The 25,561-nt window shown below is 41.1% G+C and overlaps 1 protein-coding gene across 3 annotated transcripts in view; it reads left to right on the top strand.

The window, feature by feature from the left end:
* Positions 1-25,561, top strand: part of LOC145440223 (NACHT, LRR and PYD domains-containing protein 3-like) — a 74,437-nt gene that overhangs the window by 32,869 nt on the left and 16,007 nt on the right. For all 3 annotated transcript variants that reach the window (XM_080317797.1, XM_080317795.1, XM_080317796.1), the window contains exons 5-10: positions 7,494-7,598; positions 11,599-11,697; positions 12,480-12,635; positions 15,676-15,756; positions 15,898-16,068; positions 22,628-22,823. In XM_080317797.1, the coding sequence (XP_080173923.1) occupies positions 7,494-7,598; positions 11,599-11,697; positions 12,480-12,635; positions 15,676-15,756; positions 15,898-16,068; positions 22,628-22,823 (808 nt within the window). The remainder of the gene's footprint in view (positions 1-7,493; positions 7,599-11,598; positions 11,698-12,479; positions 12,636-15,675; positions 15,757-15,897; positions 16,069-22,627; positions 22,824-25,561) is intronic.

Here is a 25,561-nt window from a genome sequence, read left to right as displayed (position 1 = left end):
CCGATCACGTGGATTAACATCACTTTTCAGATCCCAACACATGGACCTTTTATTCTCAACTCTACCACAATGATCACACGTACTAGTAAATTTCGACTTACTGTACTCCCCTTTAGCCTGATAGGCTGGAACACTTTAGGGCGGAGAAACCGAAATTACGGTTTGCACTCTCAACAGCAAATGTTCCAACGGATATTCCGGCTTACTTTGCATTTCGTTCACAAGATACGAACACATCACTTCAAAACAGGACGGAAAATGCTTTATCACTTCGAAAACCTGGTCACTACCACTAACGACGTGACCCATACAGGCCATTCTCTGAAACAGAAATTGACATTCTTGAATCTTCCGAATAATATTCGTATCCGTGAAAGTCGGCATCATTTCAATCTGCCGTTTCAGTGATAGAAACATCATCGAATTCTTCGGCTCAAACTTCTTCTCCAGATCCTCCCATATTTTCTTCGAATCACTATGGTGGTCTTCCGGTACAGCCGACAACACGGAACAATCAAGACTACGCAATAATATACCAACGGCCTTAGTCTTCTTAGATCTCGATGCATTCTCTACGTCTCCTTTGCGACGTATTCCCATAAATCGTTGGCCATTAGTTCACCTTTAACTTGAATCTTCCGCGTAGGCCAAATACTGATCCTACCACACTTCAACTTCTCCATATTGTTAGAAGATGGCATCGTTGCTGTTGAGCAGATTAGCAAGGGCGCATAACCTTCGATGAAATTCATAATCTATACCGGTCTACCTGCGGCTTGAGAGTCTTATTCCTTACACTTGACAGACACCTGTCCAAAACACACAGCAGAGTATATTACAGCGGACCCGTTCATACAGCGAGCGACGTATCGTACTACCACCAGAGGAGCCAGAATCAGACCAATTATACCCGAGTATCAAAACATTGACTCGAACGTACACGAGAAACCAGAACACTTTCAATATGAGTCATTCTCACTCATGCAGGGAGACTCTAGGGAGGGGTCACCAACCTTTTTGCAACCAAGGGCTACTTTTGGGTACTGATTGAAGCGACGGGCTACAATTTACTCCCGCCGTTTACCCGTACCAGACACAATTTCCGCTTTGATATTCATAGCATTGGGCAGGTATCGCATAGCGGTAAGACTTCTAAGAGATTCTTTTGAATCAAAACATCTCATTTTAACCAGCTAGCCACGAAGACTTTTTAAGAAATCACGAATTACTTAGCACCGTGTTCATATAGATTATGTAACAACTGCAAGCTCAGATTTTAAAATAAATCACGTCAAACGTTAGACTGGACATCGTGTTATCTGTTTCTAAACCAGTCAGTGGGAGGCCTGGCATTGCATGCTATCAACTAGTGCGCTGTACTCTGGTATGTAACTTACACTGCAACTCTGAGTGAGTGTTCCAGATGTGCATTAGTGAGGCGTGTTCTGTGTTTGTTATTTGATGAATGTCGTGTCCGCAAATGCTGATTCACAACGATAGGTTGAACCAAACACGCTTGCAACCTTCATAGCTGCTGCGCAATCACCACTGTACTTTTCCGTGTAAACAAGGCACCAAATGTTTGCTGCAGCATTGTGGGCTTTGAGGTGGAGGTGATTTTGCAGTGGTACAATTTCAATCTCTAACTGTTCAGCATCCAGACATGACAGATTTCATTATACCTGACAGCAGCATCGATTACAGAAAGTTAGAAACATGGTACTATAAATTGCGTTGAGGGTAAGAGAGACAAGCTGTGTCAAAAGATGCAATACACACTGCCTCTGCTAGTATACGTCACCGCCATTTGCTACCGGATAGTAATGTTGTTTACTACTTTGGCATTGTCCGGGACGTCGAGCTACCATAACGGAACCCCCCACCATTTCATGAAGACCGTTGGTGGCATACCGTCATATCGCCTGTAAGGGCAGTACGCCATAGGCCTATTCTACGTCTTCGATATCTTGTTATTCTACTACATGTTGGTATATTACTAATTGTAATTGGGGATATTTGATATCATCATTTTAAGTGTTTATATATATGTATCGTCATTTCTAAGTCACATGATATAGTGTGATTTAAACAACAATAGCTAAATCACTCAATTTATATATTTAAAAGCTCACTGGTGATAATCTGACGAATATTGGCAAATGCTGCTATTCGATCTATTTTTGGAACAGGCTCGCGGGCTACTCATCTGGTCCTCGCGGGCTACCTGGTGCCCGCGGGCACCAGGTTGGTGACCCCTGCTGTAGTGGTTAGCTATCAAAATTCCAGAATATTCCAAACACTAACGAATACACAATATGTACAAGTGTACAACCGTTTAACAATGTCTCATGTAACACGAAAATCATAATTTTCAACAAAATCATGATAAGATTTGTCCGACTGGTTTTCCGGGAAATATGGTCGAAGACCGTTGGGATGAACTGTAGACGTGTGCAACGAGAGAGTTCGGGCCTATCAGACTCATTCATTCCGAGGCCAATCCCTTCTGCGTCGTCGCATATAAAAACGTGAAATTTTCACCAACAAACCGCTGATAAAGTGCGGTGCCAAAACATAATCGGCGACAAAACCTCGACCAAAAATGACCGATGCTGGATGGCCAAAATTTCGGTATGGATATGGCCCGTTGTCGGCACGGAATAGTCCCGTTCATGCAATCTGAGTAGACAGCAGAGTTGGATCAATTACATTATTTCAGTTCAATTACAATTACAATTACAATTACTTTCATGCATGTTTCAATTACATTACAATTACAATTACTCCATGCTAAAAATATCAAATTACAATTACAATTACAATTACTCCTTGCACGCTTCAATTACATTACAATTACAATTACAATTGCTGCTGTTGAACATGTAATTGAATAATCATAAATTCAACCGTGCTCCTTGACAACCGTAGCGTCGTAATTAACAACAATTCAAGTATTAATGTTTCATTCATGATACGCAAATACTCGGTAATTGATAAAAGAAAAACGTTTTCGAAATATTCCAGTATGCAGTATGTCATTGAAAAAAGTATTATAATCATGCACGGGTTGGATTTGCGTATATAGTATATAATTAAAGAAATAATATTATTTTTATCGAGGGACGTAGGAATTAGGATGAGTGGTGGAAACAAAACCGTGCTTTGTCAGATAAGACGTTATATAATATCCGGTGGTCTGGTTAGTTAGCCAGACGAAGTAACGATGCAGCATCGTGATCTGAAATCGTATTGTAGATTGCCAACCCACGGATAGATGCGCAAGATGTGAGTCACGGATGAATGCACCGACAAACGTACTGCAGAGCCGGCTAAAAGCAGCAAACTTTGTAGTCCTAGAGCTGGCGATTCAAGCGTCCAAATTTGATGCATCTGGTCTTTATCGTAAGCTATTGATGCACTAATTCCGAAAATACAAATTAAAATCTCGTCAAGGCAATGTAACTGCTCCAAAATAGCCGTTTAAGGCCGACTGTTCTGAAAAGTGAGAGCGTCGCAGCAGCATGACCACAACAATGACCAATTACTCCCAGCGATTGTTCAGAACAATGCCGATTCCCAGACTTTCACGACTATTTTGGGATGGTACCATTGCCTGGAAATATACTTTTATTGCGGAATCAGTGCGACACTAGCTTTCGATTAGGACCATACATATCAAATTTCGACGCTTGGATCGCCAGCTATGGGACTATCAATTCTGCTGCTTTTAGCCGGCTCAGCAGTTCGCTTCTCGGCGTATTCAATCGTGAGTCACGTGTTGCGAATCCATCCGTTGGTTAGTAATCTAATAATTTTATACAATGGCAGCCGAGGCCAGCATAGCGGTAAAAATAAAAAAAACTTCGCCCGCAAGGGCGCAGTCAAGGGCTTCCTCGAATGGATCCACCAAATTCCTTGTCGACATTTAAAGAGAATGCATTATAAGTCAATTATTTTATGTTGTGCTTGTCAGGTCTCAATAGCAATTTAATGTAATTGAAATTGTAATTGAGCAAAATTTTTGTTAAATTACAATTACAATTACAATTACACAAAATAAAAATGCTTCAATTACAATTACATTACAATTACATTGAAATATGTAATTAATTACATTCAATTACATTACAAATTACAATTGATCCAACTCTGGTAGACAGTAGTAGGCTACAACTACGACACGCAGAGGAATATAATTCACTCTAATTTGAAATCGCGTACGTCAGAGATTTTTGGAGAGCTATGGTGGGTAGAATTGTGGCGTGCGCGTTCCGTATGTCATAGGCTACTTGTCCGTAAAATCGTAGCACACTACTGTAATATTAAAAATTAATTCGTTTTCATGGATGTGACTCGGGTCGCGAGATGCCACAAAACTCAGATATTGATGGTAGTCTGAAAAGCTACTTTACCGTTATTAAACTGTTATAGATTCTCGAATTAGATTGAGCTAAAGAGAAGAACACACAGTATCGTGAATTTATTTGTTCTTCTCGTATACTCGCGAGACAGAAAATGGGAAATCGAGAAAAAAAAACGGAACACAAATTGTAGCAACGCATCATAAGGTAGCGATCGATTTGAACCTTATTTTATAAGACATATGGCAAAAGCCTCAACACAAGTATTTGGGTTTTTCACCATTTCGACAAACTGGAACCTACGGAACCGCTCTCCAAAACGATTTCTGCCAGCAACCATTGTTCACTTGCAAAATTTGCTGTATTTTGAATAGGAGTGCAGAACAGATTTTAAGACCTGGCCATCCAAGCACTATTAGACGTTCTTGTACAAAACCCAACAACTTGTTGGCCGAGACGGGTTTTAGTGAAATAGTTGAAATCAAAACGAGCGACCAAAGTTGCCTTTTTACTGAGACACTTGATAGCTTAAGCTACATAGTAGCCAATTTGTTGCACATCTGAACAAAATGTTGTTAAGAATCTCCATCTTTTATTGTAAAACAATTTTCGGTTAGTTTGTGCCAGGGATATCTTGAAACTCCGGGATTGGACACCTCTTTTCAAGGTGCCCTGAAGTAGGCCTATGTTGATGCAACCAAGCAGCTGCAAAAGACTTCGCTCAGGTGCTCAGCCAGCAGCATTCCAATACATTACTGCCAGCAGCCGAAGCGGCGGTGCTCAGCCAGCAGCATTCCAATACATTGCTGCCAGCAGCCGAAGCAGAGGTGCTCAGCCAGCAGCATTCCAATACATTACTGCCAGCAGCCGAAGCGGCGGTGCTCAGCCAGCAGCATTCTAATACATTACTGCCAGCAGCCGAAGCGGAGGTGCTCAGCCAGCAGCACGTTCACAAAGTTATACAAGAATCCAACACCGCTTACAAGACAGCTAAGCGCGCTTTCTTCCACACCATCAAGAACGCATCCTCACACACGCACGTCGCCGAGTGCAAATGCGAACTAGACGAACTAATCCTTGAGCTCAAGGATACATTACACGAACTGATACGGATAACACAAGCCTACGAGTCTACTGGTTCCAGCCTACCACGAATTTACAAGCTGAACGCAGATATCACCCGCTGTCAACGTAATGCCAACGGCGCCGCCTTCGCAGCATACCAGCGTACCTTCTATAATTCCAATCAACTACGAAGAAGCACTAAATCGAATCGTCCATTTCGCATAAGTGCCACTACTTCCAAGGAAGCCGCAAGAGAACGAATCAAGGCTGAACTCGAAATAGAGATGAAAGGACTCGAAGTCGAATTTGAAGCAAAGATGAAATTTATCAAAGCAAAGATGAAATTTATCAAAGCAAAGAAGGAACTCATCGACGCTCTCACCGAGCTGAAAATCGCCAGTATCAAATTGTCCCACATATCCCAACGAAAACTATACAAACCTGTCCCAGAAAACGTTGTCGTGAGTACCGAACTTTCACCTTTACGTACTACCTCTGACACAACTCGCACGCATGTATCTGATACATCTGTGGTTGTTAGCCAGAGGCCCGTTAATGGGCCGGCGGTCACTACGTTACTTACTTCCCGCTTGACCATACCGTCAATTCCTGCAAATGCCCATGTCCAACCTAGTCCAGTCCATTCCCCCAATCATTCCGACGATATAACCGTCAACTTCCTGAAAGCTAATCCTAATGGCACCGTCCAAATGGCCATTCCGCACAGTGTGAATGTCTCCACTGGGCTGGCCATGCCTGGCATTACTGAAGTCCTTGTGCAACTTCAGGGGTATTTTGAAGACTATGATGCCGAAAGTCAATCTCACACGAATGTACTGGACTCTGTACCTCCGCATATCATGACTGGGCGTTTCCAACCGCTTCCGCCCTGGGAGACGAAGACCGTGAAACTGTCCTGCAACAGAGTGGTAGCCGCTAAGCCGTTCGATATCCACCGATTGAAGTCCTCGCAAAATCCTGAAATATTCCGCGGACACCGAGACGGGATCAACAAATACCTGCATCGGGAATACGCTCGATTCGCTTCGGCCGATCCGATACTTCGCATCAAACGTCCGCCTTAAACTGTGTTAGCACCGCGCTCATCGTACTACACTTTTTATTTTATTTCATTTCTTTTCATGCTAACTTATTTTGCCTATTATTAGTCTTTCATACGCTGATCACCACCATTCCTTCAATTTGTGGCTCATGGATAACTGCATTTTTTGGCATTCACCATTCGCCACAGGGTCGGCTATGTCACGGTGGCTTTCTCGCAGCGTGAGTGACTCTGTCATGCTCCACTTAACTCATAACTCGAGAGAAGCGACGACCACGTTTTCGGCCTATTCAGAGACAGACGTCGTACAGTAAACAGGGATTTTGTGTCGCCTTTCGTGTAGCATTGCATTAATGTAATATCTTCCATTTATAGTAATTGCCAGCGTATATTTTAACGATACGTTATAGACCAGTTAGTTAATCCTACTCGCAATACAAGCTACGGAAACCCACTGTGTCTGGACTTTAACGGTCAGTTAGATATCGGTCGTTACTTGCAACAGATATTCCAGTCCAGTTCTATCGAGAACTGATCCTACGCGACATAAGAGCTTCTAGATATCCCTGGTTTGTGCGAATGAGATTTATTTTACAAAAAAGTGTGAATGGAGCTCAAAAAGGTTGAAAAGCACTGGACTATCCAATATCTCAAATTTATTGTCTGCAGATCTGCTTGATTACGCCGATAATGTGCAACCTTGAAGCAGTGGCGTAGGAGATTATGTTGCCGCACATGGATTTCGTTGAAAATGCTTTCAATTCTTTCATTTACGTTTATTGGAAATATTGTTGTGTTTACTAAAAAAGGTCATCACTTCGCCTCGACTCCTCAACTCTACTATGGAGATTTTCTGGAAAAAAAAATGGCTGCTGCTTAATTTTTTTACACCTTTAGCTTTTATCTGAGATCAAATTATAATTTAGAGCGCAGTGCTTTTTCATGAACGACTTTCAGGCTTAGCTAATCTCCGCATTTCAGAATATACATTTCCCTCTTTTCAGGTAAACAGATTGGATTTGCTCGGCAACAATTTGTCAGCACATGCAGTAGGATCACTTCTTAGGCATCGGCGGATTGAATTGCTATCTGGGAATTTGGATTGGGATGTGAGGTCGATTCTATGATTTAGTTGTTAATTATAGCAACAAATATTAATGTCACAAATTTCGTGGATGATGCTGTTGAAGAATAATGAAACCGTTTTCTTCACCGGTGCCATATCGAGTCATCATTTTAACTCCACTCAATTCAAGTTACTCCACTTTTAAAGGTGACGCTGGTCAAGTCAAGTCACTCAATTTTTGGAGGTGACTCGAGTCAAGTCACGAGTGAAGTCAGAAAGTCATGTCAAATGTTCGAAGTCCGAGCAATGATTCAAGTCATTGTATCGCGCAAGATGATTGAAGTACAGATTGAGTGCATATTAATTCTGGATGGATTGACGACAGTCGAGTGGATTGTACCTTGAGCGGGGAGTTCTTTGGCCAAATATACGTAAAACTGCTCAACTATGTCGGTAACTGTCAGCCAAATAGATGGTAGAATATGAAACCTCACAAAGTTGAAACAAACTGGTATGATGCAATGCACAATATATCTACGCATCAACATCATTGGGGTTGCATTTAAAACCAATGGTTGTTTAAACTCTTTGTGTAAAACATGTTTTAAACAGTGTTTTAAACAATGGGCTTCTAAAACAAGTTGTGTTTTCAAGTTGTAAATAATTGTGTGAATACTTTCCAAAAAAACGTGTTTTATGAGCCTGTAAGAGTCTACGGACAATTACCCCCCAATATAGCAGACGTATACGATATGGGATGGTCGAAATGGAACTCTCAAAATAGTCGGTTGAACGGCTATAATACAGATATTTCGTCAAAGGAGCTATATTTAACCTATATTTTCAATTGTCAATGTCAATCCAATATGACATCACAATTGTATATTCGTGACGCCATGGCTATAAAAAACTAGTTTTAAACAATGGCCTTGTTTCAAACCTGTTTGATTTAAATTGACTTTTGTTTTAAATGCAACCCTAAATATCATACAATTCAAGCCAGCGCCGATTGTTGATGAGAACTATAAATGTATAAATTATATCAGTTCGGTTTATGTCATCACATAACTTCGTTAGGATGAGCAGTCAGCACTTAGCATTCTATAGATAAGGTACCGAACTATAGCTAGATTACTACTAGTCTGCGACCACGTAAGCTATGGTCACTTATTCGTTTGTGGTCGATTTATTTGTGACATTCCGACGGTGGATCAGTAAAACCAGGCCCTGCGCAATCGTTGAATGACTCGTTTCTCACATATGTCATATTAGCTGGTCGAACTTGTACTTACATGCAGGCACTTTGTCGACAACGATTACTTGATGACTCGAAAATGACTCTAAATATATTCACGTTTTTAGACACGCCGAGTCAATTCTAGTCAACTCATTTTGGCAAAGTGACTCGAGTCAAGTCATCTGAAAAAGTTGACTTGAGTCTGAATCGACTCGAGTCAGGACTCGAGTCATTCCAGCACTGTACTTTACTTTTGTATGATGCTCCACTTCTCATCGAGTTTGTTCCATAACTGCTCCATTTCCTCTTGGTATTATCGATGTCTTAAAACAAGGGTCGGCAACCTACGGCCCGCAGGCCGGATCCGGCCCGCCAGGCGAAATCGTCCGGCCCGTGACATGATAATTAGTTATCAAGAGAATGCGGCCCGCTGTTTCCTGTCGAGTTCCAAACTGCAGTGTTGACACTGTTTGGAAATAGTGTGGTATTTCAATTATATCAAAACACCATAATAGTCCAATAGTACGCCATAAAACTGTCTCGAATGCGGTAGATTATAGTATCTCGTACCAAGTAATTACGAGATTGTCTGCAGAGTAAACTCGTAGACTATAGAAAAGTTCTCTTCATCCAGATGTATCGTACACCCGAAAGTGTGGCCTGATTTTTAAAGGGCGTACTACTATACGATACACCGCATTACATTAGACTAGGGGTCACCAACACGCCGCCAGGTGTGTTTTTGCGGCCCGCGACCTGGTTTCAGATTTCGGAAAATATATATCAATATTGTATTTCTAAATGCTTGAAATACTATATTTTAAAAATCTTGATCGTTTCCGCAAAGATTTATTCCGTCGTTTTCAATATCATTTTTCGCTAAAAATGACTTTGACAATACACATAGCGTACTTGCAAAATACGACAGGCCGATGAAACTGAATCCACCTCGCCCACCATGCCCTTGCTAGCAATTAGATAGCCATGGTCAACACAATGCAGTGGTTATCAACCGGGGGTCCGCGAAGCACTTTCACGGGGCCCGAAAAACCTCTAAACCTCTAAATAGCATGATGTATATTCTGTAGTATACCGCGCACTCGATAGCTGGTCGTGCATTTACTGTGACTGGATGCTGATAGGTCGTTGATTTGCTGGTGTCAAGACCACATGGAGATGCTCTGGCAGTCGCGAGCGTAAGGTAGATCCATTATGTTGGTGATTCCCAACCTTTTTGTCTTCACAGAACCCTTTTGAACCATATCACGCACCCCCGCGGACCGCCCAGGTCAAGTTCAAATTTAGCTCAATTGTCGTGCAACCGTCTTATGCAAATATTAACTTTAACAGAATATGCATCATGCTATGATGAATACCGTCAAGATAGCGTAAAAGTGAAGCGTCCGGCTTCTTGATCGGTAGGTCGTGGGTTCGATTCCTGGCCGGGTCAGATCAAAGACCTGATTAGTAACTCTGATATCCATGTATTCCCCGCTTGGCGCTCATGCGTTACTGGAATAGCATAGAGAGGTGATGCAAGACTTCGAAATCCACTTTCCTTGTCCAGCGGCATATGGACATCCACGCACCGAGGGTATTCGTATGCAGTATGCACAGATCGCGTGTATGTATAGGCCTTTATCATTAGTTGGTGAATATGCCGCAAAAAAAATCAACGACAAAAATGGACTAGGTCATTTCCTTTCAATACGTATAATTCATAGTGTTGTATTAAGAAAAAGCAGCAATTCTTTTCAACAATATTTTTACCACACGTGTAGACAACAACGCGTTACATTGATATAATGTCTTTTCACCTTAGCTAATAGCTCATCAGATGCCAAATATTAGGTGTTGACATTAAAATCGTGCGGCCCCCGGCGTCTATCAAGTTAGGAAAGTGACCCTAGACTATTTTAAGTTGGCGACCCCCCTAGAGTGAGTGTGAATTATAGTAAAAATGAATATTCCGGCCCGCCAAAGAGTTGTACAATAGGGCTCTTCAAAATTGACTTTTTTCTCAAATCGTACTGGCTACTTGATAAAATTGGTAGGTTTAAGCCTACACACAAAATTTGGTTCAATTCCAGCCAGTAACCGCTTTGCTGCAGGAAAAGAAAGTTTCTATTTATTATATAAAAATAAGGAATAAAAAATTTGAAAATTTTCTGTTCACCCCATGAAAGTGTTTGGCTGCCTATAGAAACGATGCTCACCAAATTTGGTTCAATTCCAACAAGTGGAAGCGGAGTTATTGCCGTCGAAAAATTTGGATTTGAATAAAATAGTATTTACGATGAGCGATTCTTTGTTTATTTATTATAGTTTTGCTCACCGTAAATACTATTTTATTCAAATCAAAAATTTTCGATGACAATAACTCCGCTACCACAGGTTGGAATTGAACCAAATTTGGTGAGGATCGTTTCTATAGACAGCCTAACACTTTCATGGGGTGAACAGAAAATTTTCACATCTTTTCACATTTATTTTTTTATAATAAATAGAAACTTTCTTCTCCTGTAGCAAAGCGATTACTGGCTAGAATTGCACCAAATTTTGTGTGTAGGCTTAAAGTAGGTAACCTAACAATTTTATCAAGTAGCCAGTACGATTTGAGAAAAAAAGTCATTTTTGAAGAGCCCTATCGTACAATCGATGTCTGACCCGTGACTAGCAAAAGGTTGCCGACCACTGTCTTAAAATATGCTTTTCATGAATATATCTTCAATATAACGTCATGATATTCGGTCGATAAAATTGATCTAATTCACGATCTCAAGCTTCTCGTCTCAATAATATTCAGATGGCGACGCTGACTGCAGGAGGTTGGACTTTACAACTGAGGAACGGTGATGATGTCATCAAGATAAGCCGCGGTACTGAAGGGCAGTTCAACGTCGAGGTTGGATATCAAGGCTTATGAATGTGATTAGGAATCTGATGCTAATACTCGAACTCGACAGTCAATATTGCCATCACTCATTTTCTGTTCATTTGTTGGGTGAAATATGTCACTACAACCACTTACATTCATTTTTGAAATTCAGATAGTCTTGGCCTTATCATAGCTTTCTGTCACTCTCATGTTAGAAGGGAATTGCCGAAGTGCTTCTAGTCAAAGACTTAAATCCAGGGGCTCTGCCCTGCTCCGCCCTGCTCATGCTGAATGGTCAGTCGCATCCCCTATCTATATATATCAAATTTCTGTACGAGTGGGAACTATCACTTCCAGCAAATTGAAATAACAGGCCATCCACGTGGATAAACTCAGATGCAGACTATACTAAGCTTTATCATTATATTTTATTATTATTATACAGATATTCACTTCATTATTATTAAATGTACACTATACTGGTCAGTCAAAATGAAGTATGAAATATGAAACTATCCAGTATCCACGTTTGTGTCAAAGAATCATTAGATTGTGAATTATACCAATTTGGAATGAAAGCCAATAGCGGTACTTTTGTCTATATAGATGTTTGATGATTATAAGCTAAGGATGTTTATCCACGGTGGCTATTAACTTGGATATTATTACGGGTTTTAATAAACGTGCTTCGATTATAGTGAGGTCACGTTCAATAGTGGCAATCTCATGAAGGTATCTAAGAGTAAGCTGTAATAGCGAGTGTGGTGATGGTAGATTGTGATATAACTAATAACATTTACTTGTCATAGGACTCCACGCTAGTATTCGAACGGGTTCCCGCCCTAGCGCCTGTGGTATTTTGTTGGAGACTTTTCGACGCAAAATTTATGACATTGGGTGAACAACAACATATCTATGCCAAGCAGCATGATTTAGCGGAGTTATCGAAGTCTCAACTGGGAAAGGTCAGTTACGGATAATTTGGTTCTAATATCTATACTCTATAACAGTGGTTCTCAACCTTTTGATCTTCGTGACCCCGCGGACCCCTACGTTTTAGTTGAAATTCAGCTCGATTATCGTGCAACCGTCATCTGTTTTGTGAAACTATTAACTCTAGTCAAGTGATAAACAGCAGCAAAATTACTTTCTTGAAGATAACATATCATACTATGTATACATTGCGTATACTTATATTATTTCGAAGCCAATTCTGCGGCTGCAGATACGTGGTGGTCTCTTGAAAATTCGCACCGTCGATTTGATCTGAACGAATGCCGATAATCTATTTCCACAACGATAAATGGTGGCGAATGCATTAATAACAGGCTACCGCTTCCGACGACACCTTTCGGTAGGATCGCAACATATCTGCCACCAAAATTGACAAGTAGATTTTTGAAGGAACATATATTTATATTATTATTATTCGTCAGATTATATTTTATCTGAACAAGACACACACAATGTACAATGCGATAAGACACAATGCGATGTAATAAACAGATATGAGCCAGGATGATACCGAACGACCAGTTGCGTTTGCATTTGCGGTCTCTTACACTGGCCTCCACTTCGGCCTAGTGCCCGATGTCACAGCTCCTTTTCCTTTCTTTCCGCAGTTCTTTCTTTCTCTTTCCCATTCTTTGTGAGTGCGCTTTTTCATCGAGTCTTTTTTCTGGGCTTTCATGTTGCCCTAAGAACAGTGACGAGTCATTTCTATCTCGCTGCTCATCCTGAAGTTATTCTGGAATGGCGGCTATGTATTTCCCAGCAAAATATGGATTTTTGCAAACATTCCGAATTGACCCTGATTGATCATACTACTCCAACCTTTTTTCCACAAACCTCATCATAACTTTTCTTAGCGGAAATATGTTTGCAGCAGTAGAAAATTGGGCGATTAAAATGAGATTGCGCAGCGCAGTAATATATTTAATCTCAGACGGCCATTATTTTCATGTCAGTAAAGAAGCGAAACTAACTACATATTGTTTTCTTTAATTTTGAAAAGAAAAATTAGGTTATTAACAATTTTGCAAAATGCAGATGTGTTGCGGACCCCTTAGGGGTCCGTGGACCTCCGGTTGAGAACCACTGCTCTGTAGTTCTCAGGTTTGCTATTAACTGGACGTTGAATTGTTTAGTTCGAAAATTCCATTATACGATTTTCACCAATATTTTTATCTGTGATTCGCTAATTACTCAGTCTGCACTGTACAAACAAGTGGATATTTAACCACAATGAAGAACTACCCGACTTCAATGTGCTCTCTGCATAATAATTATATTGAAAACGTCAAAACTCAAATATCTTGGGTCCATCATTCATTATAAAGACACGAATGTGGGAATCTCAGAATTCGAACATAGGATTAGCTCCGCGTATGCAGCATACCAAGCGTAGTGGCATAATCCACAGCAGCAACACCAATGGGTTGCTGGTTCGAATCCAACCAAGGACGACTCCAGAATTCCTACTTAAGTGTTGGAGGTGTATCTAGGCTCCTCCTCGCCGTTCTACAAAGTCGGCAGATACGGAATCAAGATAAAGACAATCGGCATAGTGTAAATGACCATTGTAGTCGACAAACCCCATGAATAGCACAAACAAAGAAACCTGCTTTGAAACTTCAGATATTTGCAGGGTACAAAAATAAAAATTTTAAATGCCTCTGGGAGAAGTCGCCTGAGATGGCGCAGAGTTTTGTGTCTTGTGCAAAATCAAAGAACCGCTCTGAATATCTTCTAAAGACAATTTTTTTCAAAATATTGTTCATAAGGCTATATTCGAAATAGAACCGATCAGCCAGTTAAAATTAGTAACGAAAATCTTCATAAAACTTGTCGCACCGAAGATCTCTCTTCATTCACCAACAATCTACATTTCTTGCACACATAATTCGAAGACATACAGATAAATCGTGAAGTCAATACGCTTCGAAGATGAAAATAGAACGAAAAAAGGAAGAGCAAACGCAACACTGATGGACAATGTTATTAATCGGAACGAGACCGACATCAGGACATACTCAAAAGCCGTACGATCACTGGAAATTTGATTTCTAACTAGCAATCTTTCAAGTTCTTTTTCCATGGAGTTTCTTTCACCTCGGTGATGGTGCTCTTAGTCTCTATGAAGACTGAGTTAGACCTATATATATATATATCATTTTGAAAATCTAATATACGCACAATGGGCCTGGTCTTCAGACGATCATCGGTCCATCTATATAACACCACCCCAAACACATTACATTGCGGTCACACTCTTTCTAATATACTATATGCAAATCAGATTCTCAAACAGACTTTTTAAATATATGCTTGATAACGTTTTATCAATAAACAACAGCATTTTAAAATGAAGCCATGATATTCAGTAGTCATGGTGCACAATATATGCAATTTTGGCAAAGCCCATGAAATTACATAGCTGTATAGATTATCAAATCCTAATAATTCCATATTTATGATTTTATGTCTTCCTCATTTCGTGCTGATAGTCACCCTCTGGCATTTTAGTCGCCCGGCAGCTTTTTCTTATGGGGGAATGTCAACTACAATATCGACTTGGAAAAGAGAGATAGATGAAAATTTAAAAACAGCTGTCCTAATCATAAACAACAGCGAAACATATCTAACGTCTCATACAGCCTATATTACGCATTATTCAGTGCAGGAATAAGGCAAGAACACTTCATCTCCGGCCTCAAGATTTCCAATTCGTTGTGTGACAATATGGATCGGAAGAAACGTTTATATAAGCTACTAGATCTCATATTCATAGGTAGAATTTAGCATAAATGTGAATAAAACCTGTACAGTAGCCTACACGAAAGACCGAGATAGATTTACCGAATAGCTGTTGTAGGCTATATAACTAATATAAGGCATATCTAGATATCCCCGAGCTAAATATATGTCGGCTACATTGATTTCATTTTATCACCACCGTGATGACGATTACATCATTTGGTCACATGAAACCAATATTGCATTCAGATAAGCAAGATATTACTTAATGGCACGGAAGACAGAAATATCGCTTGGACACTGATTGAAACTTCCTTGAACAAGTATCGGGTGAGATTCTTCATCTAATTAATAAAATGTCAGATTTCTATAAATTTCCCGATCATTTTATTAAGGTCAAACTCAAAAGTCAGGAATCATTTTTCGTATCTTTGGAGGAAACCGATTAACAATCTCTCCTTCTCGTTATAGATTGACCTCTTGGATATTGCTGTGAATGGTCAAATAACCGCTGATGATTACAAACAAATTCTGGAACAAGGGATGAATATTTCCGCTCTTCGCGTCAATGTCCACGCTATGTTTTATGTTGGGAGAGGCGATGACTTCGGAAATATAGTTGAGGCTTGTCAAAAAAAGAAGGTATAGGCTTCGTCATCTGGTAATATTCGCAAACTTCAAGTGTAGCCTACACCTTGCATGGACACAACCGAGAATAATGGAGGGGTTGAAAAAAATCCCAAGGAAGCATCAATTTCTCATGGTTGGGTGCACGCGTAAATGTCGATTACCGAAGGATCGAATAACCTTGCTTGTGTTGTGTTATTCGTATGATGTCAATAATGAAGGCATAGCCTAAGCTTCACTTTCGCAAGCTGTGATAAGAAATGGAAAAGAAACGAATAGGTAATTTTGTTGCGAGTTTGTCGATGTTTGGAGTCCGCAATCTTCCGCTGAGACTGCAAATTTCCCAACACACCCCTCACATCATATATTACAACACACCGAGAGATTTTATTCACTCCTTTACCGAACAAACTAATATACGCAACATCAGCAACGGCGAACTAATAATTATGATCACTGATGTAAAAGTCAAACTCTGTTCTGCAATCTTTCCCGTAATAGCGCCGACTTCAGTATAGGCTATTTAGATACAGATATAGATACTCAGATTTTAGTAATAGAGCAGTGTTCCCCAAAGTTGGCGCCAGCTCCCCCCTGGGGGCATTTGCGTGCGTGAAGGGGCGCTAGCCATAAAATGCGTGGTAGGGGGCGCTGAGAGCAATTAAGGGCGGTGTGGGTTTAAATGGAAACTAGCGCAGTGTTGAAACGATTGATGAATAAAGCAGCTAAATATGCAACAAAAATATAACATTTATTCACTCATGGCAATTTAGGGTCGCCCGTCTATTTCAGTGGTTCCCAGCCTTTTTCGACTAATCCCCCTTTATCAACCTCGACACAAATTGTCGCCTCTCTCTGCTCTCGTAATCAGATTTACCAGTAAAGCTGAGTGAGGTGTGTTCGAAAAGGAAGGACCCCTGAATAATATTTGAACATCCGTTGGTATAATGACTTCGTTACGTGATGTTATTTCGGGATGTCCTATCTGATATGTCAAAAGATAATGAAATCGCCCAAACGCAGTAAACTAAAAGACGTACACGATTTCAAATCGGTATTTCTTTACTAAATGTTCGCCCGAGATGGCATTTATCTTGTGGGGCTCAGATCGCCCGAACAGGGACATTCCGCGGCAGCCATTTAGTCGCTTATGGAAAATTAAACATATATGAATATATGTCGAAGTTTACGGTCAGGACAAGGGCAGCCCTTTTCCGTCAAGGTCCTCCCGCTGCTGATCGTTATTGCACACTTCTCGAAGTCGCATGTTACATGGCCTATAACTTCTTATGTCTTGGTGTGCGGTAATGGTCGACGCCGTATTTTTTTGTTGAGGGAAGGGTACCCATTAATCAAAATATCTGATCTATGGACATTCACGAAATAATTTTGGGCCCACCTCGAGCTCAACCCCCTCAATTCGGGGGGGGTGGGGTGCGGAAGTTACGGCCCTGGATAGGTGCTGGCTAAACCGGTTTCTACGTCTACGTTACTTTGAGTTGAACTTTTTTGCGTCATATGCAGAACAAGGTGCCTTTTTTTTACCGTGTTAATTAAATATATCTCACTGGATGTTCTAACATTTTCTCCACCCATCACCCTCCAGTCTCCTTATTTGGGGTTTTCGCCCCCTTGTTTCTCAAAACCGCCTCCTGTGGGTCGATATTGCCCACGTTGGAAACCACTGGTCTATTTAATCAGCTGTACCTGAAAAGCCCATTGTTACTTGACAACGTTGATCCTGCCCATCCTTCAATGGACCAATTTAGCAATCGGTGAAATCCCTAGAAAGCGTGGTTCATTACGTTCTGTGAGAACTACGAAGTATTTGAGCAGTTATTGCTCACGGCAAGGTTTGATGGCTTTTTTGAGAGAAACTGTCTCGCGTGATTATAATCTCTGCTTCAAACGATTGTGGACCGACCGACCGACCGACCGAGGGGGCTGCAACACGACGCTCTGGTTGCGAGAAACGATATCTCTTCTAGGCCTACTTGAGGGGCATATTCTCCAAAATTTATGAGTAGAATGCTTACCTTCTAAGTAATAATGAAACCTGATAACGAGGACAACGGCACCGTTCGGATTCGTGATATTTCACCGAAATTTTGCGAGACGTGAACTGTTCCAATTCTCAAGCTTACATGAGCTACCAGTCCAGTTCGAATACCCGATTTTGACGGAGAAGGATAAATCAATCATCTTGGAAAACTGCAAAAGGATGTGGTGATTTGATTAGAGCAGGGGTGGGCAACATACGGCCCGCGAGGGGATTTTGTCCGGCCCGCGGACAGTCTTCCGTCTTACATGATAATGTGGCCCGCGGCCCCAGTCTTCCGAGATTCCCCACTACAACTACTTGCTTACATAAGTCAAATTTTAGTAACTGTATGTTATTACACACATGTATGCACACTGCGCAGCGAGCGAGGGTGGAGCTTACACTTAAGTTCGTCGAAGCGAGAAGACTTGCATTATCGGCATTTACCATGTACTCAACCATAATGTCATTTGTGGTAATCATGGTGTTTGTCGGCTACAATGATCATTTACACCAGGCCGATATTTCTTATTTTTGATTCCATAACCGCCGACTTGTAGCACGGCACACTTCTAGGCTTTTATAAGATACCGCTTATGCCAGCGGTCGCCAACTCAAAACGGGTCGCGGGTAGGGCTGGGCACAATGATTCGAGTACTCGAATCTGAATCGAGTAATTATTTTAATGATTCGAGTCGAGTAGCAAAAGACGTATTTTTCGAGTACTGAAATTATACGCTCCTCGTTACCGAAAGTTATTTTATCAACGATAATTATGGTTTCGATACTATTTTCCACTGTGGAAGCCTTGAAACTGATTGGCCGTATCGCAGCATACGAAACATAAAGTACAAGGCTACGACCGTTGCTGGAAAAATATTTCCGAAGTCATGATCCACCCACAACATTGTCACAAAGTGCAATGAAATCGCTAGTAGGTTCGAAGAAATACCATAGTATCTTCAGTGTGATGGATAATAGGCATTATATTCTTTGTGGTGGCACGAAAGGTACATATTTGAACTGTGACATATACATTTTGATGTGACGTCATAATGAGTGATACTCGAATACTCGACTCGACTCGAAGCATATTACGTGATTCAGAATCGAATCACTCGGGTACTCGATTTTGCCCAGCCCTAGTCGCGGGCCACTTGCAAATTTCGTAGAGGGCGCAGGCCTCATGAATTCAATATCGAGATAAAATAGGCCAATCAGTTGAACAACCACAATCTCGTCACCTACTGCACCCTAATGAATGCTATCTTGGTAAATTTACGGTACCGGGCTTATCGAACGCCTTGAAATCTTAATTGAGGATTACACAGTGTGTCGATTGCTCAGAGAGAAGCAGGCGTGGTGGTGGTGCCTGTATGACAATCAGGGCTTTGGAGCAGCCGTAAATTTAAACTGCTCCGGCTCCGGCTCCGGAGCTCTCTTTTATCATACATTAGCTCCGGCTCCAGCTCCGGAGCTGCATCATCACCACTGCTCCGGCTCCAGCTCCGGCTCCGGCTCTGAAATTATCGAATGGGCATGTCTATATCATAGGGGCCAACCCGCGGGTCAAATGTGGCCCGCGAGAGGGTTTTGCGTGACCCGCGAGGTAATTTCCTATTATCTCAGATTGTGAACTTGCAATGCCAACCAAAAATTACAATTCTGGCTGTGACCCTTGGGATGTTGATGACCGAAATATCAGTTCCGACGCATTGGCAGATCCAGGGTCCAGTCACATTTTCAGTAAATCGTCGTACATTACAATAAACTAAAATAGTAGCGAAATTTTTCTTCACGCTTCGCATGTTTAATTGCCCACGCTTTCTTGCTTGGTAGCCGACCCCCTACTGAAAATGAAAAAAAAACGCCTAATTAACCCGATTCAGTCTAACTGTATTCGCAATTACGGGAGAAAGTCTTTTCGCGTTTGCGCTGTCATAAAGATCGTCGACGGTGAAATGTAAGCGCAACATGATTGTGATTATCGGATACCTTCGATATCGATGTGACCAGACGCCGAATAGTCGTGTCCTTGCAAACTGAGCCTAGCGGGCGGTATACAATAAACCCGCAATACTCAAGTAATATTATTATTGACCTAGTTCATTAATGAACTTACAAAATTTTTCCCGCTTGGCGTAGCTAGTGGACTGTACACTCGTTCGTCAATTGCATGTGCCATTTAGCCGAAAAGGTTGGCAATTCCTGGTCTATATGGATCACTAATCTACCCATATGTTAGTTATCTATAGTAATCTAGAGTCTGTCAGCCATCAGAAACATCCGATGTAGCAACGAAGACATATAGGTGCCATCGTGCCGGTTTGTGACGTCATACTGAATACTTGTCAATTGCTGACAACATCGTAATTGCACTAGAAGGCACTTTACTCTATGCCATTGCTGTGCACAGCATTAAAATTCAGGCCTGCTGTTCAATTATGATAAATCAGCAGATGTGGTTGTTGCATATATATAATGGCATCTTATGAAATAGGTCGGAGCCGGAGCTACTCCTCAAATAACGGGCTCCAGCTCCGGCTCCGGCTCCGGCTGAATTTTTTGTGGAGCTCCGGCTCCGGCTCCAGCTCCGGTGAAAATGCGCGGCTCCGGGGCTCCGGCTCCGGGCTCCGGCTCCGGCTCCAAAGCCCTGATGACAATGCCGTTCTCAATGCAACAGTGCCTTCGTCATTATTGGCGAGAAATGGCTTTGAAGTTACATTGCTGTCGTTAAAATACATTTATTAAATACGATTTATTCCTTGTATATGTGGATAAATGGGCGAATAATGTATCGATGCAGCAATCCGGCCCGCCAAGTACCTAATTTTCCTATATCCGGCCCGCAGACTGGAGAAGTTGCCCGCCCCTGGATTAGAGGATATATTCCAATTACCCGATCATCAATCCATTCTGCAAATTCTTCGTGCATGACATGATTGAGGGGCTGATTACATTATAGTGTAGGTAGAACAATTTTGAGTTCAAACTGATGTTTAATTTTTCCAATTAAATTACTACAATTAATCGTTCTGGATACACAATTAAATCTAAAAGAAATACTCTCACTGAAGTCGGCTTGACTTTTTTGTCGTTTCTTTTCACCGCTCATATTTGATAGAACGTGTTTTCAGTACCATGACAACGTTTCTGACTTACAGCAGAAACCGACTTGTCAGTACGGGGCGTGGGGACTGGAGATGTTAGAATAAGATTGTTCCTATCAAATCTCAAACCCAAAATGACGAGGATGATGATAGTAGATAACTTGATCCGTCTCATTGTTAGCTGTATTAAATGCAGAACAACTTTCGTTTGATTTATGCGTGCTGAGGGGGTACGGGTGGGGGCGCTGGCACTTTATTCATTGTCCAAGGGGGTTAGCTCAAAAACGTTTAGGAAAAATGAACTAGAGCCTGCCAAACATCTTCTGATAGTCATGTTGCAGTATACGCGCAACTGAATTACGCTCCTTGCAGTCGGTATGCATCCAGTTGTTTACATTTCAACTAATTCTGTCTCGCGTCCCCGGTCTTGAACCGGCAGGATATCACAATCATCAATCAATATTAATCAAATGACGTTTTCTATATACCATTGAGAGATAGGAGGAGAAGTATGAATAGAAAAATGTACTGGTACTTGCAGCGCATGCAATAGTTTAGGTCGGCAATGATTCGCGCCCACAAAATTCTACAGTATGCAGCTAGATATGTGAATCACTTCTTTCGCAAAAAATGAATACACTCCACATCGAGATACCATCTACCGCTTTGTACGTCGATTCTCGTTAATCGCAAGACTTGTGCGAATTGCTAAATTGCAACTTAGCTAAGAAATATGATTGATTTAATCCAGATTTCAAAATGACACGGTTGAAATGGGGAGTGGTTGTTACTAAATCCCGTGCGATTATCGGCGCGCCGATAATATCGAGTCCTTCTGTCATTTTGAAAGAAATATGACCTTAAAAGGTAAAGAAAATATCGTCGTTTTCGAGTAGTCGCAGCATGATAGTAGGAAGTCGGAGAACTGATAGACTGTGAGTATTGAAGTATTTTGAATGGCTTACTAGTGTTCAGATTAAGTTTTTGCAGTTCATTTAATTTCCAGGCATTACAAAGGCTGTAACGATATTCAAATAAATGCTTTGAAGTTTTGGAAATCCGCCTAGCTAGATGCCTAATCTTTTGACGGACTTATCGTTGAAGCTGCCAGTTATCAGTATATATTGGTGTCGGCTCTAAAATATGATATCAGTTGTACCCCTCTGGGTACGCCGCTGCATCAATATATCACAAATTTCTCATGAAATTGGTCCAGATATTGCGAGTCTCCTTCACAATATTTATCTTTTTTTCTCTCACCGAGGTCTCCAGTCTCCACCTGCGAGCTACAGAGTTTGTAATTCTTAGAAATAACTTTATCTGTCACAAATCAAATCCAAGGGTGCAAACGGCACAAGATAGTAATGACACCACGTTATATTCTACAATACACCATATTAATTTCAAAATTTTACAACCGCAGATTGAATATCTCAGATGTACATTCGAGTGGGGATGTTGTGCTTCACTCGATGAGATTTCATCCCTCGTCAACTACTCTAATTCAAAGAAAGTAACATTGATATACCGGGCTCAGAGTGATGTGTTGAAAGATGACGGATTGAAGAAAGTCCAGAAGATTGCTTATGATCGCGACACTGAGTTGGAAGTTTTGGAATGTGAGTCTGTATTCAGCTGTAGAGTATTTTAGTCAAGTTATAATAGTATATTGTTTAAAAAACGGTGGTTGTCCCTGATACAACTTAATCCGTATATGTCGTCAAGTATGTCAATGTTATTTGGGATTCTGTCGGTCGTATATTCGTTGAATGGATATTGTATACGGCTTATACGAAATATACATCATCTGCATCGATAGCGAATGTTGAACTGATATCGAATGACAGAAACATTACCGAATCTGAAATAGCTAAGCCATCACCGTCTAAATCAGCGGTTCTCAACCTTTTTTGACACGCGCCCCCCTTGGCGATGGTCAAAAAAATCGCGCCCCCTGACCCCCTTACATTTATCGTCATGTCAAAAAGAGCACATCATCTAATATCGAGGTGGCCAACCTTCCTGCTAATCATGGCCGCATTTCGATTACTTATGCAGCCTAAGGCCGCATTCCAGGCCTAGCCGCAATGAACGATCTGGACGCAAAATACCTATGGTAAACTGTCAATATCCATTCCCGGTGAACTCCGGACTATTCTACTTTTCAAAACGGCCTATTGTACGCACCGAAATCGCGAGTTGCAATGTTATGAATAGTTGCTGGGAGTGCATATTGTCGCGCCAAACGCGAAAATTTTTCGGAGCCGCGAATGAATTGGTATTTCTTGAGGATTCCCATTCCGGCTCCAATTAAAAAGGGCGCTACTGCATTAAAATCGAAAAATGAAGACTTGTTGAATTGCGCGGAGCGCGAAGAAAATTTCAAGATTAAATAAAATCTCTCGAAAATTCGGGAGTGAATTCGTAATTGCAATCTGCATGTCTACGGCTGCCAACACATACCAATTGAATTAGGCGTCGACGGTCGCACAAATTCCCTTCTACGGCCGTATGCGGCCGTACGGGCTACCCACCCCCGATCTAATAGTATACATAAGGTATATCCTACGACAGTTTTGAATCCGCATTCCAGTTGTTTATTCTTTTACATTGCTGACAAACCTCCCCAAACTTGTTTGAAAATAACAAAAAAACATTGAAAAGGACATCAATTAATTTCAGGGAAGGTTGCACTGAGAATAATCCTGATGCTGGTAGTGACTACAAAGAGCACGGCGTCGTTCTGTCCTGCCATGCTAAATTTGATCAGTTTTGGAAATGAATTAAATTTTGTTGATTTATAGCCAAATTGAGGGCGAAACCGGGCAAACTAAATTGCATCTAAGTCTGTCTTAGGCAGTGCAGTTCGCCAGCTATCAACAACAGCTACCTAGCGCACAGAGATTTAGGCTACTGCCAAAGCTATAAAGTAATGAATGACTTGCACGTAGGAATTTCACTAAATCTTCAAAGAATATCAAAAGTTTGCTCAAATGAAGTTGAAGTCAACCTACACTCCGTTGAGCGCGACTGCTGGAGTTTGAGTTTGGCAAGCTTTCTAGAATACGAATTAACTTTAATCTTCAATAATCGTATCTTCAGAATGGTTGTGAAACACATGTTTAGTCACAATTTATACAGACATTGACAAAATTGACAAAACTTTCTCGCGCCCCCCCCCCCCCCCTGAGAGCCTCCCGCGCCCCCCAAGTTGAGAACCCCTGGTCCAAATAGTAAATACTCATGTCATAATGATGAATATATTACGAAGCACAAGCATTTTGTATGCAATGCTCTTTTTACGCAACGGGTCCAATTCATCTCAATCTGACAAGCTTGCAGTTCCAACGTTACTAACGCTACTACAAATCATCGTGTTCCTAAAGTTACAGGCATGACTTTAACTCGTCATCAAAGTTGACTGATAACGCACGCCGTTAGTGAATTTTAGTTTAATTCGATAAAATGTATTTATCACGACTAAATGGCCTAGAAAATTATGGCATGACTGTCTATACGTTGCATTGATAATCAAGATTGGTTCTGTATCATGAGAAATCCTGATTCATTCCTATCCATAATTCCCATTTTACAGCCCCCATATACATTGGAGGAAATTGAAAATTTTCAGTATTATTTTTGCGGCATTTGTTGACTATACCGATTCTGATTGCCGTAGTCGTCGAAACGCTATAAATAGCAAAAACAGCAACACTTGTTATTACGTAATTCTGCCCCTCTATTTCCAAGCATGAGCATTAGGCAATGATTAAATGGATGATACTATAATTGGTTAGTTTTGCTCATATTAGCATATTAATTATTTTTCAAACATTTCACGTTATGTCACAAATTTACATTCGCACTCAACGATTCGACACATTGTAATTTCCAGCCGCACAGTTTACATCCGCAATATTCTCTGTCAGAATCGAGACTTGCTATAGATACCAGACCAAAATGCGAATTATGTGGCGCGGTCATCAATGCTGATTATTACAATGTTAAGGCCAACCAAGAAATCAAATTTGACGGTCAATAACACCAAGTAAAATACGATTTTGGTACGACCAGAGCAAAATGCTTCTTTGAAGTCATTCCAAACATATGACTATTTCAGATATTTCGCTATATGCTGACAGCTGGTTCGCTATATGATGCAGACACCACTATTTAGCAGGGTTGTAACCAAGTGACCAGGTTCCTAGTTCCGAGTTTTGACTCGAGTCAAGTTGGGTCATTTTAATTCACCACCGAGTCCAAGTCCAGGTCAGTGAGTAGAGGGTCGAGTCCGAGTCATAGTGTTGCGACTCAAGTCCGAGTCCAAGTCATTGTGTTCCCTGTTCAGTTTTGAGTT

The sequence above is a fragment of the Botryllus schlosseri genome, chromosome 6 (genome assembly GCF_051294905.1).
Source record: "Botryllus schlosseri isolate E-star chromosome 6, Bs_hap1, whole genome shotgun sequence".
In the NCBI taxonomy this organism is placed as follows: Eukaryota; Metazoa; Chordata; class Ascidiacea; order Stolidobranchia; family Styelidae; genus Botryllus; species Botryllus schlosseri.
Note: the sequence above shows the minus strand (reverse complement) of the source record. Positions and strands in the feature narration are given on the sequence as shown.